At 48.5% G+C, this 22,513-nt stretch overlaps 1 protein-coding gene across 6 annotated transcripts in view; it reads left to right on the top strand.

Moving 5' to 3' along the window:
- Positions 1–15,613, top strand: part of ANKEF1 (ankyrin repeat and EF-hand domain containing 1) — a 48,488-nt gene extending 32,875 nt beyond the window's left edge. For 4 of the 6 annotated variants that reach the window (XM_075127244.1, XM_075127245.1, XM_075127247.1 and 1 more), the window contains 5 exons: positions 6,086–6,236; positions 6,696–6,748; positions 9,149–9,243; positions 9,867–9,972; positions 10,408–15,613. In XM_075127244.1, coding sequence (XP_074983345.1) covers positions 6,086–6,236; positions 6,696–6,748; positions 9,149–9,231 — 287 coding nt within the window. In that variant the 3' untranslated portion in view covers positions 9,232–9,243; positions 9,867–9,972; positions 10,408–15,613. The remainder of the gene's footprint in view (positions 1–6,085; positions 6,237–6,695; positions 6,749–9,148; positions 9,244–9,866; positions 9,973–10,407) is intronic. The other 2 variants (XM_075127246.1, XM_048842578.2) reach the window with 2 other exon arrangements.
- The last annotated feature ends 6,900 nt before the right edge of the window (positions 15,614–22,513 follow it).

The following is a 22,513-nucleotide window of genomic DNA, read 5'->3' as shown; positions in this document are numbered from 1 at the left end:
GACTTCACAGATAGAAATGAGGGTGGGGGGAGCGGGGAAATTCATAAGTCAATTATTTCAGAAGGTAAATAACAATGTTCACGACACGGGCGTATCATGGGAATTAGCTGGGAGAGTTTTCTCAACATTAATGTCAGCTACTCATTAATACCGTAATAAATAGCCTACCCTTAGGTAATCACTGCTATGATTAACTAAGGGCAATGTCCTGTTTGGCTTACACAGATGAGTGGCTCCACTGGACGGGAGAAGGATTTTGTTTGGATGCAGTAGAAGAGTTTAACCTAACCAGTGTACAATGCTGTTTCTCCCATCGTTTTGTGTTGTGCAGTGTGAGGCTTGATTGTGACTGGCCTTTGAAAGGCATGCAGAAAGCTTCTCCAGTGCGTAGTTGCAACCTCTGGGCACTTGTGACTGACCCCTCTGTGCCCACTGGCAAAAAAAGGGGGGAAGGGACCATGTAGAGCCCCACCCTTTTCTTACACATTGCCCAAAAGTGGGAAGGGAAGGGAAGGGAAGGGGGTTAAGAAGGAGGTGAAGCCACAGCTCAACCCAGAACAACATGCTGGGTGCAATGGGAGGGGCAGTTTGTATTCTGGTAGCCTGGGAAGCCCGTCTGCACGGCAGGCTGCTCAGGGAGGCTCTGCCCCACCTCTCAACAGGTGCCAGTGTATTTAGGGCACCATTTGGCCCATAGTGTTCTAAGGTGGGGATAGGATAAAAAGCACCCTCTAAAGCAGGGCTTCTCAACCAGTGGCCCACGTGCTGCGTACAGCCAATCAGCACAGAGCTGCGGCCCATGTGACATCCTCAGAACCATACAGGTAGTATTGGATGTGGCCCACGTAAGACGTTGTGGGCTGCATAAGTGGTTCACAATGGTAAATAGGTTGAGAACCACAGCCCTAAAGTAAAACTCCTTTGTGTGTGTGTGGAGGGTGTATTTATAATCTATATAAGTATAATTTTCAGTACTGAAGGGCAATTCAGAGGCAACACTAGTTTGTAAAGACCTGGTTTGGTTAATTTTGGACCTGACCCTACACATCCGCGCTCACATGAGTAATGGGTACAGTGTGTGCCTGCAGAATCAAGTCCTTTGGTGGCACAGTTTTCTCCTGTTACGTTTTTTTGTTCCATCTGTACCAGGGACTTTTAGCAAATCAACAATCTGCACAACCACCAACATAGTTTTTTTTAACGTGGAGACTTCTTTTCCATTTGATGCAGCAGCTGCAGTAAGTCACTCCACGTGCTGCATTTCTTGGGATTACTACACTCAGACTTGAAGGCATTCAGGAGTTTATCTCACACCTCAAAGCACACCTCAGGTGTCTTATAACCTCACAGACTAACAGACCTCATTGTGCAGAGTCACGTGGAATGCAGTCCATGTCCATTGGGGGTTAATGAAACTACTCATGTGAGTAAAGGTCAGCACATACATAAGTGTTTATAGGATTGGGGCCTTAGATTGTAAACTCAGGGCAGGGATTGTGTTTTACTCTGTAGTCTGACTAACATGCTGGGGCCTTGATCCCTGACTGAGTGCTATTGCACTATATTAAATGATTTATCTGGAGCTATCCTTGAAGGCCACTCATATGCCAAGGTTACATATTCTCAGTTTGGCAGAGAAAAGGGAGTATCATTTAGAGCTTTGTTCAGCAAAACTATTTATGTGAGTAAGGATTGTGCATGATTTCAGTGCATCTCCTCCTGTGAATAGAGATTACTCAAGTGAGGAGAGCTTTTCAGGGTCATGTTGCCTTTGGCTGTGTCTGACATGACTTGCTATATATAAACATGAAACTATGAAATATGTGGGAACGTTCTGCCTTAAAATTACCCACTTGGTGTTTGTACCTTGTTATATGTTTGAAAAGTTCAAGCTCTTGTTCAGGAAGCCCAGGGATGTGTGTGGAAAAACTTTTGTTACTTGTATGTTTAATAGCAAATCAGTATTTATTAAATAAAATAATTTACAGCTAATGCAGAATGCAACATCCTGATTCCTCCAGGGCTTTCAATGGCAAAAGTCATTGCCACTCATGCTATAGAGGAGCGTAGGATATGAGCCACGATTTTCTGAAGATAGTGAACAGAAACCCGTCTGCAAGTGTGTAGACAAATCAAAATCTTGTATGTAATTGTGAAAATGACCTGCATCACATGACAGAAAAGAGATAAGTTTGCCTCTAAACTGTGCTCCATGATCTGCACTTGGGTGGCTTTTATTCAGCAGTTAGAGTTCATGGTTTAAGCCCTAAATAAGAAGGCTTATCTGCCTAAGGGATTGTTTGCCTTATGTCCCTTCATAGAAATTGAGACTGGCTGGGATGGAACGGCTTACCATCCCTCTGGAGAAATCAAGAGGTAGATTCTTCTCCATTTAGGAACAGTTCTGCAGAATTCTCTGCTCTTCAGCAAAAATACAGGAGTCGGGGGCGGGGTGGCATTCTGGCCTCTTTAGCCCTTAGGACTTTTTAAATTTTATTTTTGTAGGTTATTTTGTTTAATGAACTTTGCATATGTTGCGTGGTTCTGTGTTATTGTTTATGTGAGTAAGGTGTCACTATTTTGCAGATGGTTGTGCCCTGTAGATTAGGAGTAGGAAATATTGAGGTGGCAGAAAAAAGAGAACCAACAAAGAGTTACGAGAGACCTCTGACAGGAAAGTGCCTGGGGTTTCAAGTTCTCCGTTACTAAAATGAAAGGATTGATCTTTACAGAAAGGAAAGTTACAAAGGTGTGTGAACAGTATCTGTGTGGAGAACAAAGAGATATAGTTAAAAAGTTCAAATTCTTAGGGGTCATATCTGATACTAAATTACTTTGGAAAGATCATATAGACGCCTCTGGGGCCTTTGCTTTAGATTCAAAAGTTGTGGTAGGCCATAAGAATTAAGACAGCCAGTTGACTGGATTGTTATGGTGATTTATTTTGAGTTGCACAAACTATCACAGCTGTGAATTTCCATTTTGCAATACATGGATATGGCAAAAGATACATGCAGTGACTAACAATTTTAATCTAGGTTAGAGGACTCTCGGTTTCATAGCACCAAAGCGAATAAATCAAGGGGAAAAGTGAGGACAACTGCCCTGCCAATAAAATGTTAGACGGTGTTTATAGACATTGCATGACACAAGAGGCATCTCTGGTCTCTATTGTCCAGTAATCCCACTTACACAATTACCGTCATAACAGGGCTCTTCCCTTTTTCTGTTTGGCTAAAGAACGCTTAGTGTCTGCTAAAAGTTTCTCTTCCATGTCATGTGTCTTAAGCAAAGGTTAATTAATATTTAAAAGTGACTGAGTAGAAGCATACCCACATATTTAGAGCAATGGTTTTGGTTTCTTCCACCAGTAGGGCTGAAGACTTTGGCAACGTTTTGGGCAGTGCAACCTGCATTGGCATAACAAGAATGAAAGGAAATCAGAGTTTTGCAAGTGCCCACTTTTAATATATATTTGTGCCTTTGCCCCAGTACCCTTTAACAGGGAAGTTGTCTTAATGGCAATCATGCCGAAGGAGTTCCAAATTAGTGGGCTTTAAAAAACAAAGTTGATCGAGTCTCGAGAAATAGATATGAGAGAGCTGGAGATATCAAAAGTGATTGCAGCCATAAATATCTACAGTAAAATGTCTGTATTGGAGTCAACATTTCTTTGCAGTACAGATATAACCCAGCATCTACCATCTTTACTCATAATGGGCCACATTCTTGGTTAATACAGATCAAATAGTACCTTGCTCATCAAATAAACCTTTTGATTTCAGTGGCACTGTTCAAGAAGCAGTGCAATACTCAAGACTAGCAAAAGCAGAGCAGCACCGCAAAATGGGAAATTCAAGTAAAGAAAGAAAAGAGAGGGGGGGAAAAAATCAGTAAATACCTAGTTACCAAATGGGCTTGAATAACTTACAGTGGAATGAAAACATAACAGGATAAACCTAGCACCACTAACGTTTGGAAGTGCTTTGCACTCAACTCACGCAGAGCGCTGTACAGACATTAACTAATCCTCACAGCACGCACATTTTCCAAGCTACGAACATTAGTGGCCTAGCCGAGGGACGGGGCTGCACAGAGGTTTTTGGGACCTGGGGCAAAATGTGAACCTGAGACGCCTCTGCCCTGTCCTTCCCAAAAACATTATAGTGGAGACAAAAGTTTAAGAAGAAAGGAGGGGCTGGGGGATCAGAGACAGCTGAGGCCTGTGTGATCTCTGGCCTCCCTGTGGGGATTAGGAGTTGGGGAAGGGGTGCATGATCAGAGAGGATCCAGGCCTATGGAGTTTCTGTCTTCCCCACAGGGATGCGGAGGTTCTGCCCTGCATGCAGCCTGGCAGCTGCTCCTGGTTCCACCTCTTCCTGAGCTCTGGCCCTGCTGCTAGTCGTGGCAATATCCCTCACCCTGCTTCTTCCTCCAGGTTCTCAGCCTGTGGGTTGCCTCAGGCTTGGTACAATGATGCCAGCAGTGGCCATGGTGGTATCTGGGCCCAGCGGGGGCAGGCAAATTGTTCCTCGTATTATTGTTGACAGGCGCCAAACCTGAGTGGCAATGCGACCCCATGCATCAGGCTGCATCACTGCTCACTCAAATGGGGTCCAGCCATGCCTCTGTCATTTTGGGGACCCTCTCAAATGAGTGGCCTGAGGCAAATTGCCCCTCTTGTCCACCCTGACCCCCCAGCAGCCATGGTAGGGATGGACTTTGACACCATGACAGAAAGCAACACTCCCCCCCACGTCCAGTGGGTACCCCCGCTGCAAGTACCCCCTCCAGTACCCCCAAATACTCCCTCCCAGTACACACATACCCCTCAAGAACCTCCCAAATGCCCCCTCCAGCTCCCCTCCACCTGGGGGGGCTGTTGCGCTGTAGCTGCTTCCTACATTGACAGAAGAGGTTTTCCCATAGATGTAGATAATCCCCTTCTCCAAGAGGGAGTAGCTAATTGAGTGGAAGAATCCTTCTGTCTACCTAGCTGCATCTACTCTGAAGGTTGGGCCAACATTACTACAGGGCTCAGAGTGCAACATTTTTCACACCCCTGAATGCTGCAGCGAGGTTGACTTAAGTATTCGGTATAGACCAGGCCTGTTCCCCTGTATGTAACCCAAAGGTAACACCTGCCTCACAGAGGCACCCTGTGGACTAAGTCAGTGTCAGTCCACTGAACATGTAAAGAGCTATGTAAGTGTGAAGTACTATTCAGTGCTTTTAGTCCCTCAGTTCTCTTTCCATAGCATAGGCTAGTGCAGTGGTTCTCAGCCAAGGGTACATATTTTTCAGTAATAGCACTGTGACGCTTTTGTATTTTTAGGTCTGATTTTGTAAGCAAGTAGTTGTTAAGTGAGGTGTGATTTGCGGGTATGCGAGACAAATCAGACTCCTGAAAGGGGTACAGTAGTCTGGAAAGGTTGAGCGCCTTTAATTTGCCCCTGAGCCCCAGGGCTCCCAGCCGTCTCTGCAGCTGGTAGCTCTGGGGTGATTTAAAGGCTCTGGGGCTTGCAGCCACAGCCGGAGCCCCGGGGCCTTTAAATCTTGATTTAAAGGCCCTGTCTCTTCCAAGTTGAGGCCCCACCTCTTCTGGATGAGGCCACGCTCCCAGTCAGGACTCCAGCGTACCGGTAAGTCCTTTAAGTTACTTTCACCCCTGCCTTTAGCTGTGATGCTTCCTGAAATCAGGTGGAAGTCAGGATTGCTACTTGAATATCTTTTTACAAAAAGGCCTTCTTGATGGGCAAGAAAGTGACCAGTCTGAAAAACAGAGAGGGGCTGAAGGCTGGAAACGCATGAATAATATTGCCCACATAAAAATACCTCCCTTATTCCCAGCTGCAGTCAGGGCCGGATCTTTGCCTTCCCCCATGGATTTCTCAGAGGTATTATGTAATCTTTTTTTCAGTATATAACAGCTCAGTTTCACTGTTCAGCTTCAAACACACATTCATATTCCTTATCTGGGCTTGATTTTCGAGGTACTCACCTTTTCTTTCCCTAGCCATGTAATCTTTGGAGGGTCCATTTTCAGATCTTTCTTTAACCGCTCTCCCCTCCATTGGGACAACAGGCCTTGTCCGTTGGAGGATGATAAAACAGCACTCTTTCAGCAGGAAGCTGAATGTTGACACAGCTTCTTCAGGGCACCATGCAGTACCTCACTTCCTGTGGACGCAGAGACATGAACCAGATGTAGAGGCTGAGTCAGCGGATACAGCCAGGTTAGATCACAGCAGCAGCAGCATATTTACTGCATACCAAAGTCCTTGTTGTAAATGAAATGACTAAGTTATCCTAAAATGTGCCTTAATCATCCTTAGCATTTGTCTTGTTTAAAGTTCAAGCACTCTTCTGTTACCTATGGAACCCTTCAAGGGTGGCTTCACATCACTACACCTGGGATAGAGGAAGCTGATATTAGCTTTGGTTTGATACCCAATAAAGGGTTTCTCTTACACTGTTCCATTGCATGATAAGGGCTGTTACATTTCCCCCCCCCCATCTTCCTACACATTGTGCTGTGTGCCATGATTAATTCTTTGGCCAAACTAATGAAATTAAATTGACACTGGGTATTGTTATTGTAAATGCCGTTTAAATATTTAGTATGCTTTCCATATTATCTGTGTGAGCAAAACTCAGTCTTAAGAAGTTTTTCAAATGTCTCTTTGGTTATGCAGAAAATCTCTTCTCGGAAGACGAATATACTCAGATCCCGCCCATATAGCACCAGGTAATGGGATATGGGTAACTGAAAGGTCATCAATGGTTCAGAGCGCCAATAAACAATAGATTTCTACAGCAACATCTAAAGCACCCTCTGGATGAGCAGTGACTGCTCACTCAAACATATCTGCTTGTGAATGATATGATCATCCTAATGCTGAAACACCATGACCAATCCCTCTCCAAAACATTGACTGGGATTCACTGAATCAAACGTCTGATTGTAATGGGCTGGGCAGCCATTAGCTCGCCTCGCAGAGGCAGAAGCTTCAGGTGGAAATCTTATGCATTACAGATAATTTTTCTGCAGGCTTTTTCCGTTTCACATGTATCTCAGAGGAGGATGACCTTGCTATGCTGACGATGGGCCTAATCTTGCAAACCCATATCCATGCAAGTAATCTCGCAGAGGTCAGTGGTGTAATTTGCTGAGTGTAGTTGAAGAAAGAGGGGCTACCCATGTGAGCAATGGTCCAGGGCCCGAACTGTGACCTTTCATTTCAGATCTGAGCAAGGGATGGCGAATAAGCAGCAGCACCTTAGAATAGCCCCAGGAGGATAGTGCCTCAGAGCCATAATCTCTCCTCTGCTTCTTCCTTGCACCAGAGGGTGGGGACAGTGATTTGCTGCTGGCTTATCCCAGTCACAAGCTATTACAACTAGAGGCGGTCAGGAATCTTTCAAGTAAACACTTTTTGTTGGAAAATGCCCATTTGTTGAAAGCTTTTGCAGAAACATGTTGGCTTCATAGGCGCTGATTCCATTGGTGCTCCAGGGCGGGAGCATCCATGGAAAAGTTAGTGGGGCTTAGTACGCATCGGCAGCCAGCTCCTCCCTCCCATCCAGCACCTCCACCGATCAACTCCTCCCCCTCCATCCCAGCGCCTCCCACCCACTGCAATTAGCTGTTCTGCAGCAGGCGCAGGGCAGGAGCGGAGACAGGGCGTACTCGGGGGAAGGGGTGGAGCTGGGCAGGAAGAGGCAGGGTGGAAGCAGGGGCTTGGGAGAAGGGGTGGGGCAGAGCCTGGGGTGGAGTGGGGGGGGTTGAGCACCCCCAGGGCCTGCAGGAAGCTGGTGCCTGTGATTGGTTGTTGGGAAGATTTCTCAAGGTGGAGTTTCTGGTGAGAGAGTGGCAGCCTGGAGTAGCCAATAGCACGTTATTCAGGGTGCTCACCTGGGATGTGGAGGACCCTGTTTCAAGTCCCTTTTCTGCCTCATTGGGAGCAAGGATTTGAACCCATACCTCCCAGCTCTGTGCCATAGCTATTAGACTGTTGACTGATCTGGGACAGGGGCTCTCTCAAGCTTTCCTTTCAGAGCTGTTCTACTTTATGTAAGCATTGGGCCAGAACAAGAGAGACAGCTAGGGCTCTCTGATTCAGAGCAGATCTTGAACCTCAGTATCTCACGCGCCTGGAGAGTGCCCTAACCGCTGAGATATTGGCAGGGGTGAAAGTAACTTAAAGGACTTACCAGTACACTGCTGTCCTGAGCGGGGGTTGGGGGGGGCCCTCAACCGGAAGGGGCATGGCCTCAATCGGAAGAGGCGGAGACTTTAAATCCCCGGGCCCTTTACTGCGAAATTTAAAGGGTTTGGGGCTCCGGCAGTGGCGGCTGGGAGCCCCAGGCCCTTTAAATCACCGCCGGAGCTACCAGCTGCGGAGGTGGCTGGGAGCCCCGGGCCCAGGGGGAGCAGAGCCCTGGGTCCTTTAAATCACCTCCGGAGCCCCCGGCCGCTGCCGCTACCCCGGGGGCTCCAGCTGCGGGGTTTGGGTGGCGATTTAAAGGGCCCCGGGCTCCGGCCGCTGCGGGGAGCTCCGCGCCCTTTAAATCACTGGCCTGGGGTATGACAGAACCAGCTTACTTTCACCTCTGGCTATTGGCTATAATGGGCTAGGTCTCGTTCCCCTGTTTTAAATTTTAGAAGGGCTCAGGTTCACTCCAGTAACACAAACAAATTCCCAAACCTCACAATTTTTCGTTTTCCAGTCAGCCCTAATTACAGCCCCAATTACAGCTCATCAGTTCTGCTGGTCAGCAGGCAGAGGGTATGAACCCAAAGCTGCTCCTCCCATTCCACACCACTTGCAACCCAAATACTCTGGCTGCAGGGCAGGGCGGGAGAAAATGGGCTCATGGCTTCCTCCTACATGCCTGGACCCAAAGTCTGGGTAGCTGGTGCAGGAATGCAGGGGGAGTTCATACTCTCCCTTACTCCTTATGCGAACATGAGGTCCAAGACACAGCCTAGCCCTGGAATTGTGATATGCCTTCATCTAATGATGCAAATAGGCTTTCAACAGGCCATTGTTGTCTGCTACACAGCCACACGAGGAACAAAACCATGGGTCACTCTTAGTTTTGGACTGGCGCCTTAAGTAATATGATTCTCTGATTTGGTTTCCAGTGCAATTGAATGGGTTTATGGTCCACACTCTAATCAGAGCAGGAGATGGAATGCTATCCATTCAGCTATGGGGAAAGGTGTAAGAGCATCACAAGGTCAGTTTGAATTATGGACATGCAAACCATTAACTGCCAGGTCTGTCTTTATTTTCCCTCTAGAACTGAACAGCAAACTAAGGTCTTCCTCATGAGTTTCATTATGTAGCTGTGGTGTTATGAAAGCACTGATGTCAAATTTCAGCTTGGTTTTATTTGTAGTAAACGGTGTGAGTTTTTTTAAAGGCAAAATTGGAAGTAAAACACTGTGGTCTCTAGCCCAGGGGTTCTCAAACTTCATTGCTCCATGACCCCCTTCTGACAACAAAAATTACTACACCACCCCAGGAAGGGGGGACTAAAACCTGAGCCTCCCAGAGACCCGCTGCTCTGGGGAGGGGGGTGTAAAGAGGGAGTGCACAGCCGAAGCCCAAGGGCTTCAGGCCCAGGCAGGGGGCCTGTAACCTGAGCCCCACTACCCAGGGCTGAAGCCCTCAGGCTTTGGCCCCAGTCCCAGCAAGTCTAAATACCAGCCCTGGCAACTCTATTAAAATGGGGTCATGACCCATAGTTTGAGAACCACTACTCTAGACCAAATTGCCAGTGATTCTGGTAACCCAGCATTTTCCGGTAACTCATAAAGCATTGCACAGTAAACTCCTTTCCTGTTCAACTTACAACAGGGTGTGATTGGGAGCAGAGTCTGGAAGCCTGCATTGTGGATATAGGACTCGTCTGTTGAGTAATGATTCAGAAGAGGGAGTTGAAGCCACCTTACTTCCCTCCCAGGTGAGTGCTTTAATTGAGTCATTCATGTGCTCTCTGGCCGAATGAATGTTCAAGTAGCTTAGAGAAAGCAAAACCACTTCAAAAAGGAGAGATTAAGAGCAACCCACCAGAATAGCATATGGCGGGGCTGCTTGTACAGGGGATCTGAGTGCCAAGTCCCTGCTCCAGAGCGTGGCCTACTCAAACCGAGGTCTCCCATGTGACAGGCACATTCATGAGTTTGCCGGCCTGAAACAGGCTTTTCCAGTTTGACAATTATCAGAGCCAAACCAAATATGTTCCCTGGTTTTTCAGTACGCTGGCTGAATTGAAAAATCAATAAGTAAGCATAAGAGCTTAAGTGTACAAGTAAATGAGAAAATATAAACATGAGAATGCAGATGGGTAAGAGAGTGAATGTCTCGGATCAGAGGAATTTGTATTCTTTTTCCACAGTGTCTCTAAAGGTGGAAGACACACCTCTTTCCAGGGCTTGGCTGGATTTAAGTATCAGCTGCTGTCACCTTTCATTGTTTCATGGGGTGATCTTGATTGCATACTGATGAGCTGAAGATGCTACCTGTTTGTGCGGTATGCAGAGTTGTAATTCTCCTATGCTGTGGTTATATTGGTTTTGTCTTTTGGCTGGAAATTCTCAGCACAACTTTAAAGCTACAGTTTTAATTCTGTTTTTTCAGTCCATTTTCAGAGAGATCTTTTAGTTCCATCAGGGTTTAATAAGAGTTGAAATTCCAATTTGGAATGAAAACCAAAAATTAACATGGAAGGGAATTGAGCTTGGCGCTGGGGCAGTCTACCTGCTGGGCTGTTCTGTAGCCACAGAGCTTGTTCAGCAGGTTGCTGGCTGGCTTCTGGGCTATCGGCTTCTTTGGCAGTCCAGACTTCCAGGGTCCATGCAGGGCTTAATTTGTACCAGGGCTTGCGAAGGTGGAGCCCTGGCACCTGTAGGCTTGGCAGTTCATAGCCCCAGCACCTGTGGGCTCACCGCCTCAGTTATGAAAGTAAAAATATTGCTTGAGCCCTGGCACCTCTTTCATTACAAATTAAGCACTGGGTCTATGGCTCTGGGGCAGGCTGCCTGATGGACTGCCCGGGGCTCCATTCCTTTTTGTGCCAAATGTTGGAGATTTTGTTCCAGTTTGGAACAAAAGCAAATTTCAAAATATTGAAATCCTTCAGGAAAGCAAATTACCTTTCTCCACCCAGCCCTAGACTCCGTAGCTCCTAGCCTTACCCCCCCAAATTAACAACACCTCTCCAAAGTTCACCACTCTTCACAAACGCAGACCTTGATGCGGACGTCTCCAGGTCACTTCTGAGTTATTTTAAAACCAGAATGAATAAATCTGTACCTGCAGGGACAGATGAACTGGAGCGTACTCAATTACCGGGGAGCACTGGAAAGATAGGATCACAAATCAGAGGCTGACAGCTGCTGGGCAAGTACTAAATACGTGCGGATGACTGCAAATACCATGGTTGTCAAAGAAATCAATCTTGTCTAGCAGTTTTTTTAAAAAGGCATTTTTTTTAAAGCTTGCTGTTGACTGGCACTGACAGGAAAGTAGAAGACCAGGGGATGATATTGAGTTAGCCATGTCTCTTACAACCAATGGGCTTAAATGGTCCTCTGGTGATGTCCATGTGCGATACCTTGAATAACAGAATTCCTGTCAATAATATCTTCTACAAGACTGGAACTATTTTAAAGGGCCAGCAGAGTCAGTAGTTGTGCACACATCCCAAACCCAGATCTAGTCAAAATCCCGTTCCTGGTTCCCATAGTAAACATTCTCTTATAGTAATGAGGGAGAAGAGGGCTGTGTATTTCACAGCTTTTTACCAGATTTTCCAGCTGGGACCCTGACACGACCCCAAATTTGCCCAGAAGCAGAGCAAAAAAGCGACAAAGTCGCACATCAAGGTCACATCTCAATGGGCAAGACACAAGCCCGGAGCAGTCAGCAGCCCAGCGGATACTTCACATCATTTACACTGATGCTCAAACTATATGCTGGGCCTTCTGCAGCACACGCCTCAGTAGAGGGAGAGGGCTGGATAGCATGATAGGGCTAGTGCTGAAACCCCATATATAAAGGGCAAGGATGGCCAAGGCATTCCCCAGGGCAGAGAGGAAAAGGGACAACCCGTCGTCCTCAGAACACTTTTATCCCAAATGTTGAACAGTTGGCTTGCAATATAAAAGGGAGGCGTTCTCCAAAAGCAGCCAGTTCCTGTTCAAAGGTTAGAATACATCGGATGAGGGGCAAGAAGAGGTTAAAGAACTCCTGTGGTCACAATCAGACCCAACCTGCTGCACCTGTGTGCCTTCTTAGGCTTGGGGGAAGGCCCCAAGGGTGGGATGCTCAGTGGTTGAGGTGGTGCCCTGAGCCGAGGAGAGCTCCTGCCCCAAGACCAGGATCAGGGTGGGAGTGCTGCCAGCCTGGGTCCTCTGAGGAAAGAAGATAGGCTGGCTTATTTCTTTTGGTGAAATCTCCGGGTGCAATTCTTGTCCTTCACCCACCCAGGAGGCTGGGAGCTGATATTCCCTGTAGAGGCTGAAAGCTTGCTTCTCCTCGTTTGTGTGAGGGCGGGAGGTACCCTACCCTGAGTGGGCTTTGGAACCACGTTCCTTTTGGTTTGGACTGTCTTACACCCTACACCCACCCACTGGAGCTGGGCTTGCTAAAATGTACAGCTTGAGGGCCACACCCCAGGACTGGGCCACAGAGCTAATGTTGCCCAGGAAATAATGGGTGAGGTGAATGAAGGGTCTGCCTTCACTCCAAGGGCGTGACCCGGACATGTTACATTTGACAGCACTTGTAAAAATGGCTATAACTGGCAAACAGCAGATCACCCATTGGTCTGGGTGTATTGCATTGATCTGATACTGGATATTAACAGATGTCATACTGGTCAGCTGTCTGACCTTGGGCAAATCACTGTCCCTCAGTTTACCCACCTGCAAAATGGAGATGATCTGACCTCCTTTAAAAACTGCTTTGCGCTCTATGGATGAAAAGTGGTATATAAAAGCTAAGTATTATTTATGGTTTCCAGTAAACCATTCATCTTGTCCCAAGCATGGGGTCCTTTCCCAAACATTCTCCTCCTCTGCAAAAGAGTAATGAGCCAATCTAGCTAAGGGTCGTCAGGCTTGCATTACCAGATCCATTGAGACCACATGGTTGAATGGTTAATAGCTTGTAAACCAGGACAGACCCAAACCAGTCCAGTCTGTCAGTGGGGCAATGCTCTGTCCTGTTCCAATCAGGTGCCATGAAGCAATGGCTACAGAAACCGAACACAGACGGGAAGATTATGAGAGTGTCATAAAATAATACGTTCCCTGCCTTATGGAGCTTGAGATGAAGAATGGGCAAAATGGCTGCAACATGCAAGTAAAGTGATGGTGTGTGCTGAATGTCAATTCAACTTTTGTAATACGTTTGCCTACCTGTAAATCATCCCTCCCCGGCATGCACATCTCTATTCCCATCAGTCCAGCTACCCCACGTTGCCCTTCATTAAAAACATCTGTTCTCCACTTCCTTTCGATGAAGCCCATGTTCCCAGGGAGTCAGCCTGGGTTACTGTCCAGGTTCATCCAGGATGGCTCAAGGAGCTATAAGTTATGCATCGCTTCATTAGCTGAACCCTCTGCCTTTGAGGCGGGGTGTGCTCCAAGGAAGGGCAAGTGGTGGTACATGCCCTTCCTTTGGGCTCCTGCTCTAGAGGCCACCTTAACTTCTCCAAGGGATAGCTCTAGGGAGCCTCCTGCCCTTGGAGCCTATTGTGACGACTGCCGAGTTAGTGTCTCCCCCAGCCTGCTGGATTGCACCGCTTTCTGGCCAACCACTGCTCACACGCTGGGCTGGTGTGACCCCCTCCCCGGTGGGGGGGAGGTGGTAGCTGGTTTCTGCAGGGTCGCTGTGCTTAGGTGACTGTTGGTTCTTGGTGGAATCTGACACACACATACCCCAGCTATCCGATGTAGCCAAAAAGCAATCATTAGAATCCTAGGGTTGGATCCTCCGCAGCGGCTAATAATCAGGGAGTTTCTGCTACAGTCAATGGAGCTGGGCTGCTTACCTCCACTGAACAGCGAACATTCTTAATTTGCTGAAGTTCATGATCACAAGCTTGGAGAAAACATAACATCCCAGAGCCATCCCAGTGGGGCTTTGCTATTGGGACATTCTCCCATGTGCAGTCAGGAAAGCACAAAACTGGCGTTCCGCAGAAACCCGCTACGTGGTTAAATGCTCAGGGGCTGACTTCTCTTTTCCCTGTGGGTGCTCCACCCTCACTCTGCCTTTTCCTGCCCCTTTCTGCCCCGGCCTCTGAAGCCCTACCCTCGCTCCGCCTCTTCCCACCCCATTCCCTCCCCGCCACGCACCTGCTGCTCGCTTCTCTCCACCTCGAGTGCCTCCTGCCAGCTACTCGCTGCCCAACAGCTGATCAGCAGCCAGCCCCAGGGCTGCGGAACCACTGTGGCTCGTGGGTGCATGAGCCCCAGAGCACTCACGGAGTTGGCACCAATGGTTCAATATATATGGTCCCTTTGCTCATTGTATTCTGTGCACCCTAATTTTTTTCCAGTGGCGGAGGACAACGACGACATGGCTGGTAAGATCAGTGGGTAAAAAAAAGGTTATACTGTAAGGCGAGCACAAGTTTCCCTCGCAATGTTGGACCACGCCTGGAGATACTGAGACCACTTAGAGAGCGTTAAATGAGTCTGCTCTCTAACCTTAACTAATAGCCAGTTGGCTTTTAGCTCAGGCTGTAGAGGCTCATGCACTAAACTCCAGAGGTCCCAGGTTCGATCTTGCCTGCTGAGGACCGGGGTCTGTCGGCGTTACAAGTGCGGGGTTGTGACATTATTGACATGAACTGCTACCGTATAGATCATTGTTGCAACCAGGGTCCTATAGTTGCACCAAATCTTGTACAAAGGAGGTCAAGTGAGGTGTCTATGAAAAGGTTATAATTTGCTGGTTATGATTATGCAGTCTGTATGTGTGTATCATTTTTGTATTTGAAGTTATGAGTATTGGCTACGTACTTGTATCTCAATGTGTTTGATTCTAAGTAGCATTAGTGAAGCATTTAGTCCTCTTCTTGAGGAAGGAATTTTCAGATTAAGTGCTGAATCAAGAAACACTTAACTGACAAAGGACCTTGGGAGACTCCAATCCACATACGAGAAGCCTTCCTGTGAACAACGGCTGCTCTCCCTGTAAAGAGCTGAGTCATGCATGGACACGTGACTTCCCATGTGACTCTAAACTCCACCTTGCTGCTGTGATTTTCCACAGTAAGAACAAAGGGGTCCTGCCACATGGCAGAGGCTATAAGAGGCCCTGGAAACCCCTCCATTTTGTCTTCAATTCTGATTCTTGTCTCTGGAGGAACTTTGCTACAAACTGAAGCTCTGAACAATGGCCTGAATGACCCATCCAGATCTGTGGATGTACTCCAGAGACTTGATTTGGGCCTGCAGTTTATTCCATCACTGCTACAAGCCTGAACCAAGAACTTTGCCACTGCTGTATGTAATTGATTCCTTTAACAATTTTAACTCATCTAAATTTCTTTTTTTAAATGAATAAACCTTTAGATTTTAGATTCTAAAGGACTGGCAACACTGGGATTTGTGAGTAAGAGCGGACATGGCTGTTGACCTGGGTCTGGTCCTTGGGGATTGGGAGAGCCTCTCTTTTACTGGGGTATTGGTTTTCATAACTATTCATCCCCATAAGGAGTGGTGCTGGTGGTGATACAAGGGAACTGGAGTATCTGAGGGAATTGCTGGTATGACTTCTGGTTAGCCAGTGGGGTAAAACCAAAGTCCTCTCTGTTTGGCATGCCTTAATAGTAAAGGACATCCAGCCTTGGGCTGTGACTGCCCTTCTCCAAGCAATTTGTCCTGAATGGATACTCTCAGTAGCGTCCTGCCAGAGGCCGCATTGCTCAGAAGCATTGCTCTGCTGAGCCACTACTAACTCCAGAGTTGCACTTACATCCAGAATCACCTTTGGCTCATCAGGCAGATTCCTACACAATCCCCTTTCAGGCAAACGGTTATATTTCATAGTCAAAAGCATTCTCCTTCCCTTTGCCACACACAAGTTCAGAAGTCTTTTCCCTCTTGCTACAAGTTTTCAAACAGTCCGTAGGTAATACAATCAAATCACCTTTATGCTCTCCTTGTGCCCCAGCTAGGGTATCACCCTGATCAGACAGAGATACTACACCCTTTGCCAGCAACACATCAGTAACAGGCAAAATACAAGCACCAGAATTGTCTGGTCTATGGGATTTTGCCAGGACACTAACTGGATGCAACCTAGTTACAATACCATCTTTTTGAGATGGGGAGACCAGCACCAGCATTCAAGATGTGGGCATACCATGGTGTAGCAAAGCAACGACTCACCAGCACAGCGCTTCCTGCTGGTCATCGGGGACTTAGCTCTTTTCTAAAATATGGAGCGCCCTCTGCAGGCCAGTGTCTCACCTGCCGCTGGCCCCATGTCCCCTCCCAGACCCCAGTGCCCTTTACCTTGGGGTTCTGCCCCAGCAGTACCCCCACACTTTGGGTCTCCCCTCCCAGGGGAACCCACAACTCTCTAAACCCACCTTGCCTCAGTGGCTACTGCCAGTCATCAGCTAGCTCCCACTCACTTGGTCAGACTGCAGTCTGCAATGGCTACTCATCATTGGCAAGGGGGTTAGGACCAGCTGCCTCTGCCTATTCCCAGACTGCACCTCTGTACCCCTTCCCCAAGGCCTACAACCTGGGGTTTTACCAGGCTGAAGCTCCTCTTACCCTACCCCAACACTGATCTACTTCAGGTACCTTACTCTCCAGCAGCTAGCCCTTCCTACTCGAGAGCTAGAGTGAGACTCCCTCAGCTCCTAGCTCACAGCCCCTTAATAGGGCCAGCTGTGGCCTAATTGGGCTGGCCACATTTGTGGTCAGCTACTCCCTCAGCTGCTTTCACTCCTTTTCCAAACCACAGCCCTCTCCAGAACTGCTTTTATCCCCTGTTCTGCGGGAGTGGGGCAGCTGCCCCACTACACATGGATTTATAGAGAGGCAATATTACATTTCTGTCTTATTATCTATCCCTTTCCTAATGATTTCCCAACATTCTGTTCACATTTTTGACTGCCAATGCACACTGAGTGGATGTTTTCAGAGAACTATCCACAATGACTCCAAGATCTCTTTCTTAAGTTGTAAGAGCTAATTTAGACCCCATCCTTTTAGATGTAGAGTTGGGATCATGTTTTCCAATGTGCATTACTTTGCATTTATCAACATTGAATGTCACCCAGTTTGGCGAGATTCCTTTGTCACACTTTGCACTCTCTTTTGGACTTAACTAACTTGAGTTGGTTTGTATCTTCTGCAAATGTTGCCACCTCACTGTTTACCCCTTTTTCCAGATCACTTAGGAGTATGTTGAACAGTAGTGGTCCCAGTACAGAACCCTGGGGGACACCACTATTTACCTCTCTCCATTCTGAAAACTGACCATTTAGTCAGACCCTTTCTTTCTTGCCTTTTAACCAGTTCCCTATTCCAGAGAGGACCTTCCATCTTATCCCATTTTGCTTCAGAGGCTTTTGTGAGGGACCTTGTCAAAGGCTTTCTGAAAATCTAAGTACACTATATCCACTGGATCACCTTTATCCACATGCTTGTTGACTCCCTCAAAGAATTCTAGTAAATTCATGAGGCATGATTTCCCTTTACAAAAACCATGTTCACTCTTCCCCAACAAATTGTGTTTATCTATGTGTCTAGTAATTCTGCTCTTTACTATAATTTCACCCAATTTGACTGGTACTGAAGTTAGCCTTAGTGGCCTGTAGTTGCCGGGACCGTCTCTGGAGCCTTTTTAAAATATTGGTGTCATATTAGCTATCCTCCAGTCATCTGGTATAGGAGCTGATTTAAAGGATAAGTTACATAGCACAATTAGTTAATAGCACTGCAATTTCACCTTTGAGTTTCTTCAGAACTCTTGGGTGAATACCATCTGGTTCTGGTGACTTATTGCTGTTTAATTTCTCAATTTGTTCCCAAACCTCCTTACTGGTCCTTACTGAATACAATCAAGTTGGGGGGAGGGATAGCTCAGTGGTTTGAGCATTGGCCTGCTTAAACCCAGGGTTGTGAGTTCAATCCTTGAGGGGACCATTTAGGGATCTGGAGCAAAAATTGGGGATTGGTCCTGATTTGAGCAGGGGTTTGGCTAGATGACCTCCTGAGGTCCCTTCCAACCCTGATAATATTCTATGATCAGTGGCCCCAGAGCAACCATGAATATCCAGTCCAATGATCAGTTCATCTTTATCCACCACAATAGAGTCACCCTTAGTTGGGTACAAAACTTGGTGTTAGAAAAGTATCTATAATTTTTCAAAATCTCCAAGGATGATTTACTCCTGGCTACATGAGACCTCCCCCGTCTGTCTCCCAATAGGAAGTCCCCCATGCTAACCTAATTTCTTCCCACAAGTCACAGACAGGTGCAAAAGGAGAAACATTTCCTGCTTTCTGGTTTGGATTCAGTGAACTGTGCCAGCCCTCCACCGGTTCATCTGCTGGGCTGTGCTAGTTAGCAGATTGATCCCTATCCATTCGAGGTCTTGGGGCCCTGCTCCTTACAATCCTCTGTGTCTGTCCATGGGACAGAAGGGATGAATCCCTCTGTGAGAATCTCAGCAGCTTCCTAGGAAGGAACCAGTGCTCTTCTCTGAGGACCCTCTCCTCAGGGGTCTGATGCTCTCACTCCACAAGCCTGCCTGGGGCCTTGGAGTTAGCGCTCAATAGAACCAGGCAGAGCCCTGTTGTTGAGCACCAGCGTCTTCCCTCTGTCACTGAAGGAGGAAGGCCCCAACACTGCTCTGCACTGACTGCTCTGACCATGGGTGGCCCAATGGCTCTCAGGTAGCAAGACACAATGGAAACGTGGATCATCCAGTCTCTCATTTCCAGGCCTCCCCAGGGCTAAGGTAAAATTCCTGCTGCCCCCGCCCATTACCACCAAGATGTGCTGGAGTTTGTCTGTGCTGGGGGTTGCTGTCAGCAGGCTCTTCAGCATGGCATCCATGTCTCTGGGCAGGCCTTCTTCAGAGCCTGTCAGCAGAGGGAGACCATGGGTCAGGGCTATGGAACCTGGAGCTACACCCGCCAGGATGACAGCTGGCTCTGCAGTCCTTACCCAGAGCAGTTCTCTGCAAAGGGCTTGGTGCACAATGGGGTAGGGAACAGCCAAGCTGCTAGGGATGGGAGCTGGGCTTCTTGGCAGAGTCCAGGAACCAAAGCATAGCATCTGCAAGGAAGGGATTCCCCACAGAGGGACAACATCATCTCCCACACAGGGGGAGTCTCCTCCTGACACTTGATTAGTCCTCTGGCCTGTTCCCATCTCTGCCCACCGCACCCCCAACTCAGCAGCTCCAGCTACGGAATAGAGCAAGAACTGTTCCTGCTCCTGGGACAGAGGAGTAGGTTGATGATCTACCTGGATGTGAGTGTTGGCCTTCCCCATGCCCTATTGTTGGCCTTCCCTATACCCCATGCAGGGCAGCGCACAGGAACTATGATTCCTATTCTGGATCTAGGGACGGCTTCAGTTTGCTATCAGGAGACTGTACATGAGACCTTGCAGTTGTGGGGCAACACAGGCACGAACATGGGCATGGAAGTTTGAGGAACAGGGCAGAGGCCTGTGTGGGGCAAGGAGGGCAGGGATTTGGGAAGCAAGAGCAGAGGATCAAACGCTTTCTTCATGTGGGTTGGGATGATCCCCATTTCAAACACAGAGAAAGTGAGCACCCAGGTGGGAGAGTGACCTGGCCAGGATCACGTTACCACTCAGTGGCAGGGCTGCAGTATAACCCATTCCCTGCTCTCATCACTGGACCCTGCTGCCCCTCCTGTATGACCCCTCCAGCCATCCTCTCCCATAGGCCATCCCCACCACTCTCCAATACTAGGCTGTTTCCATAATGGAAGCAGGCTTGTAACAGAGTTCATTCACCTCTAGGTGCCCCTTCCTGGCAAGGCCTGGTGTCACAGCTTTCTTCCTGGGCTAGCACATCTGCTGATAGTCACTAGGGCACTCTGGCAGTTTTTTGGCTGGAAACTCAGCCCTTCAGTTGGGTGACCATCCTTTAGTCCACTCCTTCCTGTGTCGCGCTCATCCCAAACTAAAACTCATCCCAAACTGAAAGTCCAGAAACAAGATCTTCCGCCCCTTTGGGGGCTCTTCCTCAGCCTGACTTTGGCTTGGCCTCCCCTTCCTGGCCTTGGTAGCCCTTGCTATGGCCTTGTACGTCCCCTTCCTTAGAGACCATGGGAGAACCAATCCTACCCTGGATTCTAGGTTCTGCCCCAAGGCCCTGTACCGAACAGCTAGGCCTGCTCCTGTACCTTTGCTGCAGTTTTCCCTACTTTTCCCCTCAGGTGGAGCTCACTCTGTAATCCATTTGGCCGAGCTCCAGGCTTTATAGCCCACAAGCCAAGCCCCCCTGTTATATACCCTCCTCCTTAGAACCTGGCCCTCATGGGGGGCAAGTTCTATTCTTGTCCAAGCTTCAGCCCTCGTCATCTCGTCGCTGTCACTCGCTGCACACTTGTACAGCCTGCGCGCACCGGGCCTCCCGCTCCACTGCCAGCTCGCTCACCAGAATGAAGAGGCCATCCTCCTCTTCTGCAGGATCCCAGCGCTCTTCCTGCAGCCACTCATTCTCATTAACCGCTGCTTGCAGAGCCTCTTCTGAAGCCTTTAGCTTCTTCTGTAGCCTCTTTGCTCTGCCACTGCATAAGCCAAAACCCTTTCCATCAGGGCCTGAGAGCCCACCATGGACTGCTCCCCCCTTGTGTTTGTCCCTGCTTCAGTCAGCTTCATCTCTTCGTCCTTCACCACCCTGCAGCACCTGACAGGGTGTGTTGGCGGAGGGTCTGCAAGGTCCACGGCCATCCCTGCCACCTCCACGTTACCTGCCTCATGTGGGTGTGTGTCAGAGGACACCTTCTCCTTTCTTTCTACCTTCTTGGGGCCCCAGCCACTCGTTTTGTCACTCAACAGTTCCTAAGCAGGCTGTGTCTTTTGATATGGCCTGCTTCTCTGCTCCCAAAACAAAGGACTCTTGTCCCCACCTTGGCATTAGGCCACGCTTGGACACTTTCTCATGCCCTGCTCTCCTGGGCTAACCTTCTCAGCACATCCCAGGCATGCTTTCCATGTCTGCTCTTTTTGTCCATGGGAATAGCAGACCATGCTATTCTGGGTTGATTTCCCTTTGTAGGATCTCTCACAGGTCTTGCTGCGTCTGCGTCTGTAGCTCTGCCTGCACTTCCTTCTGCTTCTGTTGGTTTTCTAGGGGCTGCTGGACAAACCCCTAGACCTGCTTTGGCTGCTTAACCAGTCCCTGGAACTGAAGTGGGAAATCCAGTGACCAGCTCGGTCCCTTGATACACCCGCTTCGGAGGACAGACCTTCCTTCAGCAACCAAGACTTCCATCAGCCCTCACAGATCACAGGGGGAATTCAATCCTCCTGACTATGCCAATCATAAACTAATCTATTCATCGTTATGTGCCTCCTAGCGGCCAGGCTTGGCATCACAGCCCTCTCGCTGGGCTAGTGTCCCCCATCCATGGTCACTCCAGCACCATGGCAGTTTCTCTGCCTGGTAACTCAGCCCTCCGGCCAGGTCACCACCTTTAGTCCACCCTTCTGGGGCCCAGCTTGTCTCACACTAAAAGTCCAAAGAGGTCTTTCCACAGAAAGAAGTCCTTCTGTCATCGCTGGGGCTCTTCCTCAGCCTGCAGCTGGGCTTGGTAACCCTCTCCGGGTGCGTGTATTCCTCATTCTTTGGGGCCAGTAGGGGAACCCAGTCCCACCCCAACATTGGTAGCAGCCCAGGGCCCTGTACCCAACAGCTAGATCTGCTCCTTTCTCTTTGCTGCAGTTTTCCTGGGTACATCCTACCTCTCTTGTCAAGTTCCCCTCTAGGCTTTCCTTGCTGCTCTGAACTTCCTACCTCATTCTCATTCCTGTTGATACCCCAGCTGGGCTGTATCACCACTGAAGTCTGGCTCTTTAGGGGGAGATACATGGTGCCTCTCAGTTAGGGCTCATTCTGTAATCAGCTTGGCTAAGCCCCAGGCTGTGGAGCCCTGGGGAAAGTACCCCATTACAGGCCTGCTCTGCCCACTCTGACTGTTGTTGGGATGGGGTCCTTGCTCCCCATTTCTGGCCTGGTTTGCAGAGGGGCTGAGTACACACAGGCCCCACTGCCTGGAACTGGAGTTTGCTTGTTTTGATTACTCTGACATTCAGGCCCTTCATCATTCAGAAGCTGACAGCGGTGGTGAGGGGGCTGGAGAAACCCCACTGTTGAGCGGAAGGCGGTCAAAGAGTTGGGATTCTGGGAGCTGAAGGGTTCATTTGCCCTGCTGCGGGAAGTGGAGCTGGAGACTGGAGATGCCATGGGAATGACACTACCT

Source organism: Caretta caretta, chromosome 3 (genome assembly GCF_965140235.1).
Source record: "Caretta caretta isolate rCarCar2 chromosome 3, rCarCar1.hap1, whole genome shotgun sequence".
NCBI lineage: Eukaryota > Metazoa > Chordata > Testudines > Cheloniidae > Caretta > Caretta caretta.
This window is presented reverse-complemented; position numbering and strand designations above follow the sequence as displayed.